Below are 17,271 nucleotides of genomic sequence, written 5' to 3' on the forward strand. Positions count from 1 at the left end.
TAAAAAATAAAAATGATATTTATTTAGCTTTTTGGAAATATAAATAATACAATAGGTGACAAAAAGCAAAGCAAAACAAAACAAACTCCTGACATGTTATATGATCAATCATTTCCAGGCACAACAGCATTTATTAATATAAAAAAATAAATTCAATTTCATTTTTATCTGCTTTCCTCCCAGTTTTAACTACATGGTGTTTTGGGGAGCTTAAGTTCCTAAGAAAATTCCACAGCTATCCCGGCACCTACCAATGTGACTGAGTGAGGTTAAGGTCCCACTCCCATAGGGAAACAGATTTCTATCATTGGGGATTCTGAACAACTGGGCCTATAGGAACGTAAAAAACAGGTGTTTTTGTTATGATCCTTCTAACATGGGAAGATATAGTCATTATCCATTAAAACACGATCCAATATGGGTACAGCTTTCTCAAGTTAACCGCAGGACTACCAGATAGGCCATGAGCTTTTCTGGCAGCTCAGCCTGCAGCTTCTTAAGCTGCACCAAAAGTGGGATTCACAAAACCAAAGATAAGGCATCTCTGACCTTTCCTCTTAGAAGTCAGAGGGTTCTCTAGGTAGTAAGGGTATGGACGTTTTGCATCAAGCCTGCCTTCACACTCAGTACTGGCGGAAGGGCTGCTAAGTCTACCCAGTGCATACTTGTGTTGAGTGTATGGAGTGTACTTACCCATCACCACCAAGGCAGTTAAGAGTAAATTAACAAGTCACTCTGCACCAAGCCTCTTCAAAACAGAGGCAAATTTGGTGAACCACGGCCACTGCCTGTGGTAATAACCCCAGTTCACCTAGGTCCTTTCCTGAAGAACCATATTAATCTCCTGATTCAAGAGGCACCTCTGGCCAGGACAGACCATGCAAGGAAAACGTAACTTCTGGGTAGGGCAATGCCACATGGAGTTTAGAGGTTGTGGTTTAGTCTACAGCACAAGAAGATGGTGGCATCACTAGTATTTAGAGCTGGAAAGAGGCTTGGCCGGACCACACTCCTGTAGCATCTTTACTAATGCAGCTTAATGGCCGTTGCCCAGATGTCGTTGCTGGGGAGCGGGGGAAGGACCCATCCTTGGGGAACGGAGTTGCCTTTGGGATGATCAGATGGCACCAGGTACTGATCCCAATCATGCCTTAATAAGAACAATGTAGAACAACTGTTTATTTCTGTTCTATTCCAAGCAAGATGTTCAGCAACTAAATATTCTATTTCAGGACTTAGCTTTCAAATGACTGTATGTACTAGTACACTAAAGAACTTGACTTCTAAGCAGTATGCAAAAGACAATAGTTCTTAAATGTACATATAAAGGACAAAAACTGCAAAGAACTCTTATGGATAACCAAATAATGAATATACAGTTGATCCTCATTATTTGCAGGTTCCATATTTGCAAATTTGCCTATTCACAAAAATTCATTTGTGACACCACAATCAGTACTTGTGGCGCTTTCATGTCACTTGCCAACACGCACAGGGCAGTGAAAAGTCTGAGTCCCTGACAGGTACATTCCCAACTGAGGTTAACTGAATAAGATGACACTGTCTTCTTGTTTTCAGCCTCATACTATAAACAAGTGTCCTTTCTGCAGTCTATTTAGTGCCACGTTTTTCACATATTTGTGCTTTTATATTTAAATGGCCCCCACGTATACTGTTGTAGTGCTGGCTAGCATGAGAAGGCTGGAGTATGCCTTACAGCGAATACATGTATGTGAGAGAAGCTATGTTGATGCAGGCATTACAATGCTGTTCGCTAGGAGTTCAATGTTAATGAATCAATATATATTAAATAAGATGTTTTTAAAAAGAAATCCACATAAAACAATGTTATGTATTGATCGGTTAATGAAAATGGTATGGGCCCAGGCTCACAGGAACCCAACCCTGTATTTCCTTGAGGGCTAGCAGTCCAATATTCTCTAATTCAGTACCTGCAGCTTTATAGAACATAGCTATCACGAATAATGAGAATCGACTGTACTTATATTTAAAAGCTAAAACTTGCATATTAGCCAGAAATATACTTTTCCCAGAACACAAACTTGGTATACTACAAGCATCCTTACAGTTTTGGAAGGAACCTGAGAGATCACTTAGGTCAGTGATTTTCAAATTAAGCTTTAAAGACCCCTAGGCCTCAAGCAAATGTTCTGGGCAATCTAGAAAACAACAAAGTGCTTCCAGTTAATAAGAGATTTGAACTGCTCACGGAACCCATTCATTCAAACTATTTTCACAAATGGATTTCTCAGAAGACTGCCTTTGGGAAGAGCCCTACTGCTGAAGTTTAAAGGCCACATTCTAGTCCACCCATTTGCATTTTATAGGTGAGGAAAGTGAGACCCAGAGAGCTGAAAACTTGACCCAGCTCATTAGTAACTGCATATTGAGATGAGACTCCTCGTTCCTAGCTCTCCTAGCTTTCACCTGTGAGAACTGACAAGCTGGTATGGGACTTAAACAGTCTCCACAGGCAAGTGGCAGGAAGGGTTTCCTGCCCTTGGTTTATTTAGTAGCAGAAGACAATTAGGAAAAGGAAGTCAGTGCTTTAAGCCAACACAACAGCTATATCATGAGACAATACTTGTTGGGCAAATCACAACCTGAGTTTCAGTTTCTTCACCTGTTAAAACAGAGACATCTACTTCTCAAGGACTGAGGGCTAAAGGTATGTGTGGCATCCTGAGAACTTAGAAACTTTAAATAAACTCATAAGAAATTAAAAAAAAAAAAGATATAGCAATAGACCTCAACAACACAAGCACCTCGAATGCTTCTTGCTACCTAAAGGGAAGATGACACAGAGATTCCCACTCTGACCTTATTTGGATGAGTGCTGGCAGGGAGTGCTCAGCTTGGAGGTAATACTGTCGGAAGGGTTGCAAGAGGTGAGCGAGTGGGAACTCATCTGAAAAAGAAAAGGCATGTTACCACATCATCATGCTTCATATCTAGAGTATATTTCTCAATGCAAGCTGACTGAGCCTCTGACTATGACAGTATAACAATGTGATCAAATATTTCCTCTTTACCTGTGACTTCCAGTACACAGTTTAGAATTTCAAGTCTTGAAAGTGCCATTTGCTGCCTACCACCTCTTAGTTTAGGTTGAGACCATCCATGAGGAAAAAGAGCAGCCAATCGAGTATTTTCCTTTTCTCCTCTGGTTTACAGAGGAACTTACCTGGATCCCCAAATAACTTGGACTCAATTTCACGCTTCTGAAGTAAAATTTTCTCTTTTTCTTTCCTCTGTTTCTTTTCTAATTCTCTTTTCCTCTCTTCCTCTTGTTCTCCTTCCAACATAACTCTGAGGGCTCTCTCTTCAGCTTCATATAATTCAGAGCGTTTTTTAATGAGTTTTCTTAGTCGCTGAAGATGATGTTCAAAAGTCTCATCTGCTGAAGCTGGAGGACAGACGCCTAGGCAGAGATCCAAAGGCATTTTATTTTATTTTATTTTTCTAAAGGCATTTTAGATGCAACTTTTTATCTCAAAATCTGTGTTCTAATGAGCAGATTCAAAGTACTACTTCATTATAAATTTGCTTCGAATTTGTACATTCTAACCAATCATCAAGGCTCATTTTTTTTTTTTTTAAGATTTTATTTATTTATTCATAGACACAGAGAGAGAGAGAGAGAGGCAGAGGGAGAGGGAGAAGCAGGCTCCATGCAGGGAGCCTGATGTGGACTCAATCCCAGGTCTCCAGGATCACACCCCAGGCTGCAGGCGGCGCCAAACCACTGTGCCACCAGGGCTGCCCTCAAGGCTCAATTTGATCTTGAGTCTCCAATTAATCTGACCCCACCATGACTTCCCTCCTCTCTCTCTCTCTCTCTCTCTCTCTCTCTTTCTCTCTCTCGATCATACCACTTAACCTAATTTTATTTCTAATGGTTTTGGTTGGGCTGTAAGCTCACTAAAGAGAGGAATTATCTTATATTTCTTCACTGTGATATCCCCACAGCACAGGCTCTCAGAACCAACTAATAAACAATTCTCCTACTGATGGAATCTGAAGTTCTGGGAAAACACACTTGGAAAATGAAGAAGAAATATGCATAACTAATCACACTGCCCTCACAGTCTGCTGCTTGGTATAAGGTGACCAAGTATTTCAGTTTGCTCAGTTTTAGCATTGAAAACCCAGCATCCTGGGAAGCCTGGGATGGTTAGTCAGCTAATAGGATAGGCAACATAACTAGTTCCACAAATGGGAAAATTTGATTACAGACTAGTTAGTAGGTGATATCAAAGAATTATTACTAATTTTGTTAGTGATAATGGCATCATAGTTGACTATGGGTATTTTATTTAGGTGTTCTATTTTTGTGCACGAGTGAAATGTTACTCTTAGGCATGTTACTTTTTTCCTTCTATAGATTATTTCTGTAAGATAAATTCTCAAGAGAAGAAATGTTTAGGGGCGCTTCCAGGATTAACTAAATGTGATAGTAAACTGCTTCCTAAAAGAGCTGATCAAGGCCTTTGGACGTTTGATTCTTTTCTCCTTCAACCATTGCCACTAAGTGGTTGTGGAACCGACTTTCTTATCCTCACCTCCAAAGCTAACATTTCTCTAGGTCATTTTCTCATGACTGCTTTGCTTGAACAGGTTTACAATCACTCATTCCCAACTATGGAAACCCTATGATTCAAATCCCTCTTCTACTAAGTTGCCAGCTATTTTCCGAAAAAACCACAAAATTCTTAAGCACTGAGCTCAAGCTGTCACTACATTGTTTTGTAACAATTCCATGACTGCTTCATTTCTTTTTTTTTTTTTTTTTTTGACTGCTTCATTTCTTTACCTAAACCAGGAATTGGCCAACTTCTGTAAAGAGCCAGAGTACTAAATCTACCAGTATGGTGAAACACAAACACTCCATCAGCTCCAAAGTGCCCACAGACCCCATGAGGAATGGTAGCCTATCTCAGGCTGCTGGACCTGTACCATGAATCCATACCTCCCTCAAACTTTCATCTATCACTTCTGATCACCATGACACATTCCCTCGGGAACAGCAATCCTCATCCAGTCTTTCTCTTGAGCCCACATACTGTTACATGGTTTGGTTCCCTCCACCTCTACCATTCACTCCTCCAGTTCCTGCAACTCCTACATAACTAATGCCTTCTCCTTTTCCCTTCAGCCAGCCACCTTTGAGCTCTGTCCAGTCTTTTTTTTTTTTTATTAAAGATTCCATCTCTTTATTCATGAGCGACAGAGAGAGAGGCAGACACACAGGCAGAGGGAGAAGCAGGCTCCATGCAGGAAGCCCAACATGGGACTCGATCCCAGGTATCCAGGATCATGCCCTGGACTGCAGGTGGCGCCAAACCGCTGCGCCACGGGGGCTGCCCCCTGTCCAGTCTTTGTACCTGCGCATAAGAAAAACCCCGCTACCTCTAAAGTCTTAAGCACAATTCTCTTCTCTGACTAGGACTTTCTAGTCTCCCAGTGCACTTATCTCTTCCCTGGAAATGGTTGGCTTCACCAGAACCTCCAACTGAATGTATCCAAATCTATCCCCTCTTTTACTCATCCTCACCAAAACTGGGGTCACTCATAAAGCAAAAAACCCTAACAGCCCTGTGTTCTGCACTCATCTGCCAGTTGCAGAGCACTCCTGGAAGAAATCATTTGATTATGTGATGTAGTGTCAGTATAGAACTACATCAGCTGAGCCCAGAGCACCTCTCCCTACAACCATACTCCCACAGATCTCTAGTTGGCTCATACTCATTCTTCACAGCAGTTATTTCAAGCCTTTACTGCTGTCCTAAAGCCTTCCTTCTCTACTGGCTCTGAGCAAACAATCTAACCCATCTCAGAGAAAACAGGCTAGTAGCCAGGAAATCTCTTAACTTTCAACCCCCGATTTTGCTCATCTGTGTGACTACCCATCCTTGTCTCCTTCATTTTCATTCCAGTGGAAGATGGATCCTTCTAGACACTTAAGTTAATCCCTCCACCTACAGTCTCTCTACCTCCTGCAGGACCTTAAGCCATCAACTATCCTTCCTGCTTCTCTATGATACTCTCCCTATACTCATTCCTTTGCTTGGCAATGAAATATGTTTAAATTTTTCCCATGACCCTAAGATTACCACTTTGCCCTTCCGCATTGCCAGATACTGATCAGTTCTCTCCTTTCTTCACAGGCAAACTTCTCATAAATTGAACTCACTGTTTGGTTTTCTTATCTTCTATTCCCTCTTTATTGTAGTCTAGTCTGGCTTCTACTCATACCATTCTGCTGTGAATTGCACCTAGCATAGCTCACTGATGATCTATTGGGTACTAATTCCCACAGATATTTCTCAATTTTTAGGTACTATCATTATTCCTAATAACACCTAAATAAAATACCCATAGTCTTACAGATGAGGAAACTAAGGCAGAGAGGCATTTAGGTAACCTCCCCAAGCAAGATTACACAATCTCTCTGAGCATTTGGGACTTTCCAGAAGGAGGTAGGGGACCTACTTTCTCCTTCTATCTCTCTGACCTCTCTTGTGGCCACCCCTTTATGCATCTGGATTTTGACATTCCCTAGGATTTTGTCATTTTGGCCCTCAACTCGCACTATACAACCTTCTTAAAGTCATGTCTATTTGTGGCTACATGCCAATGACCTCTTATCCAAGAGGTACCACAGGCACCTCAAACTCAACACAACCCAAATTGAACTCGTCAACCCCAAGTCTGTTCCCCAAGTTATTTACTTACACATTCCCCCTCTCCTTTATTTGTATTTCTTAAGTTCATTTACTTTTCTCAAGTCACCATCTGACCCTTAGTTCACACTCCTATATTATCTGTGCCCAGACTACTAAATAGCCTTCTCAGTGTCTCTCCTTTTCTCCCTCCCTCCTAGAGCTCCCTCCTTTCTCTCCTGGACCAGCATTGATTATTGCTGCCATTTCACTTTTTGCTTAAAATCTTTCAATGGTTCCGCTCAGTTTTAAGCATAGGTAAGAAGTCTAGTCTGGCCCCTAAGGCACTGCAATGTGGCCCTGCTTACATATCTGGCCTCATTCTCTCAGCCCTTAGCTGAAGGTGTACACACCTTGAGAGAAAAGTTTTAAGTATATGATGCAACTAGCTGCTAGTTACCAAATCATTTTATATTCAAGTCCATTAACTCCAAAGAGGCTGCTTATTTTTATAGATCACAATTCCTCCAAAATTTCCTTCTTCTTTTGGACCAAAATAAAGAAGACAAATAGTGAGAAATTATGCTACGAAATTCACTTGGCAAAAGTTTACTGAATACTCTCCTCACAGAGGACATGAGTAGAAGAATATTAAATAACAGCCCTCAGGTTTTCATTCCCCAAGGAAGAGATAAGGGTAGACATAGTAGATGCAAACTACCCTTTGACTCATGAATGCACTATGGGGTCATATTCTTCTGAGGCCTCAATTTGAACTAGCTATTCTGAAGCGTGGCATGCAGAAGCTAATCATTTAGCTAGTGAGTGAGCTGGGTTGAATACACAATGGTCATATCCCAATGGAACTTTATTAAGGGTCTGATTCACAGGTTTCATTTATATTTTAAACCACACAGGGGAAGTCATTTGCTATCACAGTACTTGCTAATTTGTGTAGTCTCAAATATCCCTGGTTGGTATCAATGACCTATAGTCTACTAAATAAGGCAGCTTGTAGTCCAAACCGGTGCAAGTAAGAAGGAGGTCACCTCAATCCAGATCAGGGAAGGATGGAGGATGGAGGATGTTGCATCTGTATTTAGTTTTGAAGGATAGTGAGAGCTTAAAACGGAAAAGATGGAACTGAGGGCCCTCCACACAAAAAGACTTGCAAGAGCAAAGATCAAGACAGGCAAATGTTGAAAGCACAACTAGGTAGCTTCTCCAAAACTAGTGCTCCCCCTAGAGGCAAGAGGAGAGGACTCAGGTTTTCTGATCCCAAAGTACAGAAGTGGACACCCATGCAGTTTGCAAGGCACTCCCTGCCCTGTCCAACCACTCACACCTTTTTAAATATCAATGTTTCAGGTTTGAAACATATCCGAAGGGCATGCCAAGTTTTCAACATCTTCTGAAGCACCTAGTAAAGAAAGGATAGCTTTTGTTTTTGTACATGGGCAAAAGTGATGAGCCACGCCAACCTCACTCACAAAAGCGTGGCCAGAACACTTGCTGTGGGAATGATGAGTCAAGGGAAAGGCAGTACAGTGGGTTCCCACACCTGCCTCTCTTTTCAACCCTGTCAAAAAGGAGTAAACAAAGTCAGGCTTCTGCTTCAAAAGTTCTGAGGTGGGGCTGACAAGCTGTTATTCTACTGGGTGAAAATTAAATATAATCAAACTTTTTTTTTTCTTCAAAAATTTTGAGGGAGGGTGGACACTAGGGTAAAGCAAGGGAAGGAACAGGCAATAGAGGAATAAATACAAGTAGAAATGCAAAGCCATGGTTACCTTTCCTTGCTGCTGCCTCTTTCCTGAGTTTCCTCAATTTCTCCAAGGCCCGAAGAATGTCCACCATTCTTTTGGTATCTGCTTGCTTTTTCCTCACTTCAGATAAGACACCATCAGCTGCAGCTTTCAGTTCCTGTTCCTGGAAAAGACCGAGTCCATGAGACAGACCTAGTATTAGGAACACTATTTTTTTTTTTTTAAGATTTTATTTATTTATTCATGAGAGAGAGAGAGAGAGAGAGAGAGAGAGAGAGGCAGAGACGCAGAGGGAGAAGCAGGCTCCATGCAGGGAGCCTGACGTGGGACTCTATCCCGGGTCTCTAGGATCATGTCCTGGGCTGAAGGCGGCGCTAAACTGCTGAGCCACCGAGGCTGCCCTAGGAACAGTCTTAAAGCAGAGAACAGCTGCCCAGCAGTGAGATTTCAGAAGATCAGACTGTTCTGGGGTTGAGTTTCTACTGGATCTCCATTCCAAGTTCCTGGGCTGTACACAACTCCTCTCCCACACTGGTCCAGCCAGGGAGTATCTTCTCTGAAGTTTCCACATGGATGCTGATTTTTGTTTCTTCCTTGGAGTTTCTTCAAGCATAGTCCAATGAACATCTGCATCTAACTTTAAGTTGGGGCTCTCTTATTAAAAACATAGACTCCTAGACCCAAAGATTGAGACGAGGAGAGAAGACAAGAAATGGGGTTGGAAGGGCCCAGAACTCTACAAAATTTGTCAGTGACACCCAACACACATAGCTCGGACTCCAGTGTTGTTAGGTGCCTAGATCTTTTGCCATGGCAGCCTTTCAAACACTAAGATCCTATCCTGAACGTTCTTCTTAAGTTGGTTCACATGTAGACAAAATGACTCTGGTTCCTTAAACCACCACTCACAGGATCTGGTCTCCAATCCCCTTACTGTGGGTGGTAAGGAAGATCCTTTTACCTAAAGCTCTCTTTCCATCTATCCAATAAATGCCTATAATCCTACCATTAAGACCACACCATACTCCTTCCCTCTTCTGCCCAGAACTACACCTGTTGCTTTCACTTGGCTTTGACATTTCCTTCAAGACAGTTCAGATGTCATTATATCATCCACAAAGCCTTCCCTTACACCAACCTGCAATGGACTGGATATTCCTCCTCTGGGTTCCTACAGCACTTGAAACTCTAACACATAACCATGCTGTATAGACATGGTCCCCATGAGGCTCTAAGCCCCTCAAGGAAAGCATTATATCCTATTCATCCCTATCACCAGCATCAGATCTGGAAAATAATGGGTCCTTATTAAATGAACTGATGCAGACTCCCTTAGATCATGGTGTTGCCTCCAACTATTCTCCTTTAAAGCATGATATTCCTTGCCATCACATTTCAAATGGGGACAGGAATTATATCACATTCTAGGGCTGGGGCACCTGGGTGGCTCAGTCAGTTAAGTGACTGACTGTTGGTTTCTGCTCTGGTCATGATCTCAATGTTGTGAGATCAAGCCCCACGTGTGGCACCATGCTGGGGATGGAGCCTGCTTGAGATTCTCTCTCTCCCTCTGCCCTTCCCCTTGTTTGGGCTTGTGCTCTCTCTTTCCCACAAAAATAAATACATCTTTTTCTTTTTTCTTTTAAGATTCTAGGGGGATGGCCTGGGTGGCTCAGCGGTTGGGCGTCTGCCTTTGCCTTAGGGTGTGATCCGGAATCCTAGGATTGAGTCCCACATTGGGCTCCCTGCATGGAGCCTGCTTCTCCATCTGCCTGTGTCTCTGCCTCTCTCATGAATAAAAGAATAAAATAAAAAAAGATTCTAGGGCAATAACAGACACAAGGAGGAAGAGGAGGGAGGAAACACAAGCTGGTTGTGAAGGGGGGGGACCCCAGAGGCCCTCAGGAGTAATGAGAATGCCTGACCAATTTCCATTTTCACCCTGGCCCCTACTTAAGAGGTTAAGATCAATAGGCTTCGGAATCAGCCAACATGGGCTCAAATCAGGAGTAAAACTACTACAAATCACTTGTGTGATTGTCCGAAACTTAGCTTCTCTGTGCCTCAATTTCCTAATCTGTAAATTGGTGAGAATACGGTTTAGGGTTGTTACAAGGATTAAAGATCTGGTATATGCAAGGTCTTGAACACAGCACCTAATATGCAGCAAGTACCCCCCAAACACCACTGTTAACCTGGGGATCTGTGGTTTAAAATTTCCAAACGGGCTTCTGGGTGGCTCAGTTGGTTATGGTTCACCATAATCATGACCTTCACCTCAGGTCATGATTCCAGGGACAGGGATGGAGCCTCCCACCCGCTTTCTGCTCAGCAGAGAGCCTGCTTCTCCCTCTACCTCAGCCTGCCACTCTGCCTACTTGTGCTTTCTCTCTGTCGAATAAATACATTTTTCCTTAAGTAGTAACAATTAAAAAAATGAGTAAAATTCCTCAACAATGGAATCCTGGGGAACTCCTCACTAAGGCCCTCATAAACCAACTAGCAAAAGGCACTAAGAGCTTCTATACTTTGTATTAAAATCCGCCGAGGTTTAGCGCTGCCTTCAGCCCAGGGCCTGATCCTGGAAACCTAGGATCAAGTCCCCCGTCAGGCTCCCTGCATGGAGCCTGCTTCTGCCTCTGCCTGTGTCTCTGCCTCTCTCATGAATGAATGAATGGATGAATGAACAAATGAATGAATGAATCTTTTAAAATAAATAAATAAATAAATAAAATAAAATCTGCCGGGCCAACAGAAGAAACAAGGACCCAGATTCTTGTTTGCCTTAAATGTTAGTAAGCGGACAGGACGTTGCAGCAGGAGACAGGACGTCTGTCATTCTGCAACGCCACCGTGTAATCTTGTGTTTACAGGCCTCGCGGTGCACTTAAGAGCATTTGTGTTTTGTACTATTTGTATCATTAACACGCAATCAATATGGAGATATGAGATCGGAAAGACTTTTTATTTTACGGACGAGGAAAAAGAGGCTTAACCCTGGGAAACGACAGCGCAAAACCTCATTACCCCTGGCCCCTGCGCATCTGCTGCTCTTACCCGCTTCTTCTCCTCCACCTCCTGCACGCACTTGACCCTCCAGAGGTCAATCTCCTGCTCGCGCTCCGCGGCTCGCGCGGCCTCGGCCTCCCGCTCGGCATCGCGTTCCCGGGCCCTCTCGCGAAGCCGCAGCCGGCGGCGCCGGACCCTCTCCAGCCTCCGCCGCGCCTCGCCCACATAGGCGGCCTGGGTCAGCAGCTGGAGTCTCTCGGCCAGTTCGGCGCGCAGCGGCGCGGCCTGGGCGTGCAGCAGTACCCAGGCCGCGCCATCCGCCTCGGCCTCGCGCAGAGCCTGGCCCAGGTCGCGCAGCCGCCGCACCAGGCGCAGAGCCCCGCGCAGCCGCGCGCGCACCTCGCCCAGGCTGGGCCCGGCGGGCGCGCGCGGAGGCACCGGGCAGCCCGCCCGCCGCGGGGTCCCGAACACCGCCTCTAGCCACTGCCGGTCGCGCAGGCGCTGCAAGGCCGCGTCCCCAAGCACGTCAGACGGCGGCGGCGCCTCAGGCCAGTGCGGGCTCCAGGGCGGCCCCGGGCCAGGCGGCGGCGGCCGCGGCCGCTCGCCAGCGTCGGTCCCCGGGAAGGGCCGGCACTGGGGCGGCGGCGGCGGCAGCGGCGGCGGCGGCACTGGGTAGAAGACGCCGCCGCCGCTGCCGCTGCCGCCGCCGCCGCGAGAGGCTTCCCCGGGGCCCCGGGGCTGCAGAGCCAGCGGGGGCTGGAGGAAGGGGGCGGAGGCCCCCGGAAAGGGGCCGGGCCGCTGGGGAAGAGGCGGCGGGAAAGCCGGGGAGGGCAGCGGCGGTGGCGGGCAGCCGAAGGGAGCGGGAGGCGGCGGCTGCGGAGGCGGCGGGCCTGGGCGGCCCGGGGCGAAGAAGGGCGGCAGAGCCATATCCGCGACGGAGGGAGTCTGAGAAGTGACAGGAATTGGAGCGGTTCCCTTAGAAAGAGGGTCTTCCGGGGCGGAAGTGACGTAGTACTCGCGCGACGCCGAGGCGCGCCCGGCGCCTTCGTGGGCGTTGGTTCGGTTCCAGTTCCAAGCCCTGCTCCTCCTGAGCGTCCTGGCTGCGGCGCCAGCTGCTTTGCGAACGTTGTCACGAACAGATAGAGTCTCCCTGGTGAAACTACGTGTCTGGGAAAGAAAACACATCAATCACGTAATCGAGCGATCAAATGGCGAGGTGCCGCGGCGAATGGAAGTACTACCAAAGAGGAAAACCCTGGGCAAGAGGAGCGTATGGGAGATTTTGACGTAGTCAAAGAAGTTAGGGGAGGCTGTCCCAAGGATTGAAGCCTTCCGAGGCCTGAAGGATAAGTGGGGAGTTAACTAGAAGCGAGCGGAGCACAGTTCGGATGGGAACAGCATTTGCAAAAACTCTTGATAGTAGGTCTAGTCCGGGAACTGAAAGATTACCAGTGCGGAGGTGATGGGGTGTTGGGGTCCCGCAGCTAACAGCCAAGAAAGAATCCTCGAGACGTTTTCAGCGCATAAAAGGTGGATTCATTGAAGCCTGGGGACAGGACCTATGGGCAGAAAGAGCTGCACTGGAATTGGTTATATACTTCTATGTCACGGTGGGGGTAGAAACAAAGGAAATTTCCAAAAGGATTTTCCTATGTGAAAGAAGACTTGCATGATCCTGAAGGTCTGGCTGTGGTCAAGCTAAGGTTGCATTTTTGCCTCTAGCAAAGCGTTGACTTTAAGACAATTGGGAGTTCCTGGAGGAATGCCCGACTCTGCTGGCTGTCTGAAGTATTTGTCACTGAGCTGCAAGGTGTAAGGAAATTTAATTTGATCTACGATTCATTTTGCCTTTTTTTCTACAGGTCAGATGGAGCACAGAAAGCCTGGAGGGAGACTGAGAGAGTATCTCCTAGCATTCCAGGAGCTCGTATCTTAAAAACAATGGGAAACCACTGCAGGGTTTTAAGCTGGGGGGAAAGGAGAGGCCATGCCACATGATTAGATATTTAAAATTGAACTATTTTGAGATAATTGTAGATTCCTGTGCAGTTGTAAGAAATAGGGACGCCTGGGTGACTGTGGTTGCGATCCTGGAGTCCCGAGATCGAGTCGCACGTCGGGCTCCCTGCATGGAGCCTGCTTCTCCCTCTGCCTCTGTCTCTGCCTCTGTCTCTGCCTCTCTCGGTGTCTCTCATGAATAAACAAAGAAAAAAAAAATAAATAAAACCTGGGGATCCCTGGGTGGCTCAGCGGTTTAGCGCCTGCCTTTGGCCCAGGGTGTAATCCTGGGGTCCCAGGATAGAGTCCCGCATTGGGCTCCCTGCATGGAGCCTGCTTCTCCCTCTGCCTCTCTGTCTGTGTCTCTCATGAATAAAGAAATAAAATATTTTTTAAAATCTATTAAAATATATATATTAATAAATAATACAGGGAGATTCTGTGTACTCTTCATCCAGTTTCTCCCAGTGGAAACAGCTTGCAAAAGTGTGGTACAATATTACAATCCAGACATTGACATTAATATAGTCAAGATACAGAATGTTTCCATTTCATTGCTTCCAGGTTACTTTATAGCCACACCCACTTCCTTTCCTTAAGCTCTGGCAACAGCTAACCTGTTCTCCTCTATATAACTTAGTCCTTTCAAGAATGTTATATAAATGCAATCATACAGCACATAGCATTTTGGGATTCTGACCCCAGGATCATGCCCCCGGCCAAAGGCAGGCGCTAAACCGCTGAGCCACCCAGGGATCCCCAAAGTTCTTAATTTTAATGAAGCCCAGCTTATTGGTGTTTCCTTTATGAATCATGCTTTTGGAGTCAGATCAAGAACGCTTTCTTAGCTCTACATCCTGAGAATTTTCTCCTGTGCTTTTTCTAAAAATTTTGTAGGTTTACATTTAAGTCTGTGATCCATTTTGAGTTAATTTTTGTGTAAGGTGTGAAACTTAGTTTGAGGTTCTCCTCCCGCCCGCCCCCCCATGTCCAATTGCTGCAGCATCGCATGACTCGATTTTTACATTTCAAAGCAATAATGGATGACTCCTTGGTTCAGAGTACAGCAGAAAGCAAGCTGAGGACAAAGCACAAGCTGACACCCCACAAACCGCCCTCCGCCCCACTCTCAGGTGGGATATGGGACATTCCTCAGGCACTCCTGACTGCCCTAAAACTAAGGGATTAAGAGAGATCACAGTCCTGCAAGCCTTGAGTCTCCATCAGTTTAAAATGTCTTTTTTTTTTAGGTTTTATTTATTTGACAGAGTACAAGCAGAGGGAGGAGCAGGCAGCAGAGGGAGAAGAAAGCTCCCCACCGAGCAGGGAGCTCAATGCATGGCTCGATCTCAGAACTTGGGATCATGACCTGAGCAGAAGGCAGACACTTAACCGACCGAGCCACAGAGGCATCCCTCAGTGAACAAATGTCTTAGTGATTTACAAAGAAAAAGCATCTTCTCAATAACCTAATTTTCAAAACCCCATAGACTCAATGTCCTGGAGCCCTAACATCACTTTCCCCTCCATAGTGAAGTGGGAAACAAAGGTAGAAGGGAATGTAAATAAAATAAAATTTCCTTATAACATGAAGCCCGTTGACAAATACTTTAGGCAAGCAGAATATAACATCCCTCCAGGAAACTCCCGCTGTCTTAATGTTAATGCTTTGCTAGAGAGAAAAACCACCTTAGCTCGACAATAGCCAGGCCTCCAGTATCCGGAGAGTCTTCTTTAGCATATCAAAGTTTTTGACACTTCCCTTTCTACTTACCTCCCCCAACTCCCAAATATAATCTGCCATTCCTCACAACCCCAGTGCTGCAGCTCTTTCTGCCCACAGGTCCTGTCCCCATGCTTTTAATAAAATCATCTTTTTGCACCCATAATGTTTCAGGAATTCTTTCTTGGCCAGTGGGTCTGGAACTTACCAGCATTCCAAAACTACATCATATACCATGAGAACTGATCAATGCCTGACCCCACTTCCCAAGGGACCTGTAATATTTCTTAAATTTTAAATAATATTCCATATTTTACTTGCATCACTTTTTAAAAAAAGATTTGAGACAGCGAAAGAGAGTGCTCATGGTGGGGGGGGGGTGGCAAGGGAGAGGAAGAAGCGGGCTCTCCACTGAGAAGGGAGCCCAGTGCCAGGATGGATCGTAGGACCTGGGATCATGACTTGAGCTGAAGGCAGATGCTTAACCAACTAAGCCACCCAGGCGTCCATGCCTACTTTCAATTTAAAAACTTTTTGGGGGATCCCTGGGTGGCGCAGCGGTTTGGCGCCTGCCTTTGGCCCAGCGCGCGATCCTGGAGACCCGGGATCGAATCCCACATCGGGCTCCCGGTGCATGGAGCCTGCTTCTGCCTGTGTCTCTGGCTCTGTCTCTCCTTCTATCTCTCAAGAATAAATAAATAAATAAATAAAATCTTTAAAAAAATAATAAAATTTAAAATAAAATAAAATAAAATAAAAACTTTCTGGTACCGCGGTGCCTGGCTAATACCAGGTATGGCTCAGGTGCCTGGCTAATACCAGGTACGGCTCAGCGGTTGAGCGTCTGCCTTCAGCTCAGGTCCTGATCCCAAGGTCTTGATTGAGTCCCCAGTCAGGCTCCATGCAGGGGAGCCTGCTTCTCCCTCTGCCTAGGTCTCATGAATAAATCTTTGTTAAGTTAAAAAAAAAAAGAAAAGAAACTTATTGGTATTTTATTGCAATATTAAATTCATAAATTAATATAGTTAATAGACATCTTTATAATACTGAGTTTCCCCACTGAAGGACATGGAATACATTTTTTTTTTTCAGATATCCAAAAATACCTACCCATCTGCTCTTCCACTATCACTTTAGTTCAATCCATTATCTTCTTTCAAAAAAATTAAGAAGGCCTGAGGGTATCTGATTCAATCCTTGCTCCTCTGTAGTCTGTTTGCTTAAACTGTAACCTGAATAGTCTTTTTTTTTTTTTTTTTCTGAATAGTCTTTTAAAACTTAAGTCAGATTATGTCATTTCTCTGTGCAAAACTTTCCAATAGCTTCTCACCTGGCCCAGAATCAAACTCTGAACGGGAACCTGAAACAGGACGACCCACTTTTTTAGTTTACTGTGTGCGAGTAGATGTGAATTCCAAGTTTTGTTTATGATGAAAACTGATTTGAAAAACAGGAGGAAGGCAACCAGGTAAGAGATAGAGGGGCAAGTGCTGGAGGAGTGTCCACAATGAGGCCTCTAGTCATGTTTCCCTCCATTTTCCTCAGAGCCTTCCCTTCCCAACAATCTAAAATACACATCTAATGAACAATTCTCCTGATTAATACCCTTTTAACAATACCCTACTATTTTCTGCATAAAATTACAACTTAACATGGCATACAAGATATTCTATTGTTTACATTTGTCAAGATTTTGATTTAATTTTCATTATTTCTTTCTGGCAAATTCCTACTTGATCTTCCACATCCATCTGGGCCACCTACTTTTTGTGTCACCCCATCTGGTACCTATCTCACTTCCATTATTGTGATGTACAGATATTTGTGTTTGCTTCTCCTCATAGACTAGTAATCCTCTTGAAAAACTTGGTCTTATTTATCTAGTGTGGGGCCCATGCAGGACATTTAAGTGCAAGTTTTCAATAAATATTTAACATAAACTTTAATAACAGAACTTTGTGGAATCTACAACTAGGAGAATTTATTAGAAGGATATGAAAGTGCCAAGATTAACCAGTCACTAGAATAAAGCAGCTCGTGATATGTGTCCTTTTTAAAATGGTACTGCATATGGACATACTACCACACTGAC

At 44.8% G+C, this 17,271-nt stretch overlaps 1 protein-coding gene across 1 annotated transcript; it reads right to left on the reverse strand.

The window, feature by feature from the left end:
• PDCD7 (programmed cell death 7) lies at positions 1–13,678 on the reverse strand. The gene is made up of 5 exons (XM_072738829.1): positions 11,507–13,678; positions 8,474–8,612; positions 3,206–3,442; positions 2,842–2,929; positions 1–1,150 (listed from the first exon to the last, which is right to left on the reverse strand). Exons 1-5 carry the CDS (start codon positions 12,641–12,643, stop codon positions 1,027–1,029), a joined length of 1,725 nt encoding a protein of 574 aa, XP_072594930.1. The 5' UTR covers positions 12,644–13,678; the 3' UTR covers positions 1–1,026.
• Between the last annotated feature and the right edge of the window lie 3,593 nt (positions 13,679–17,271).

The sequence above is a fragment of the Vulpes vulpes genome, chromosome 15 (assembly GCF_048418805.1).
Source record: "Vulpes vulpes isolate BD-2025 chromosome 15, VulVul3, whole genome shotgun sequence".
In the NCBI taxonomy this organism is placed as follows: Eukaryota; Metazoa; Chordata; class Mammalia; order Carnivora; family Canidae; genus Vulpes; species Vulpes vulpes.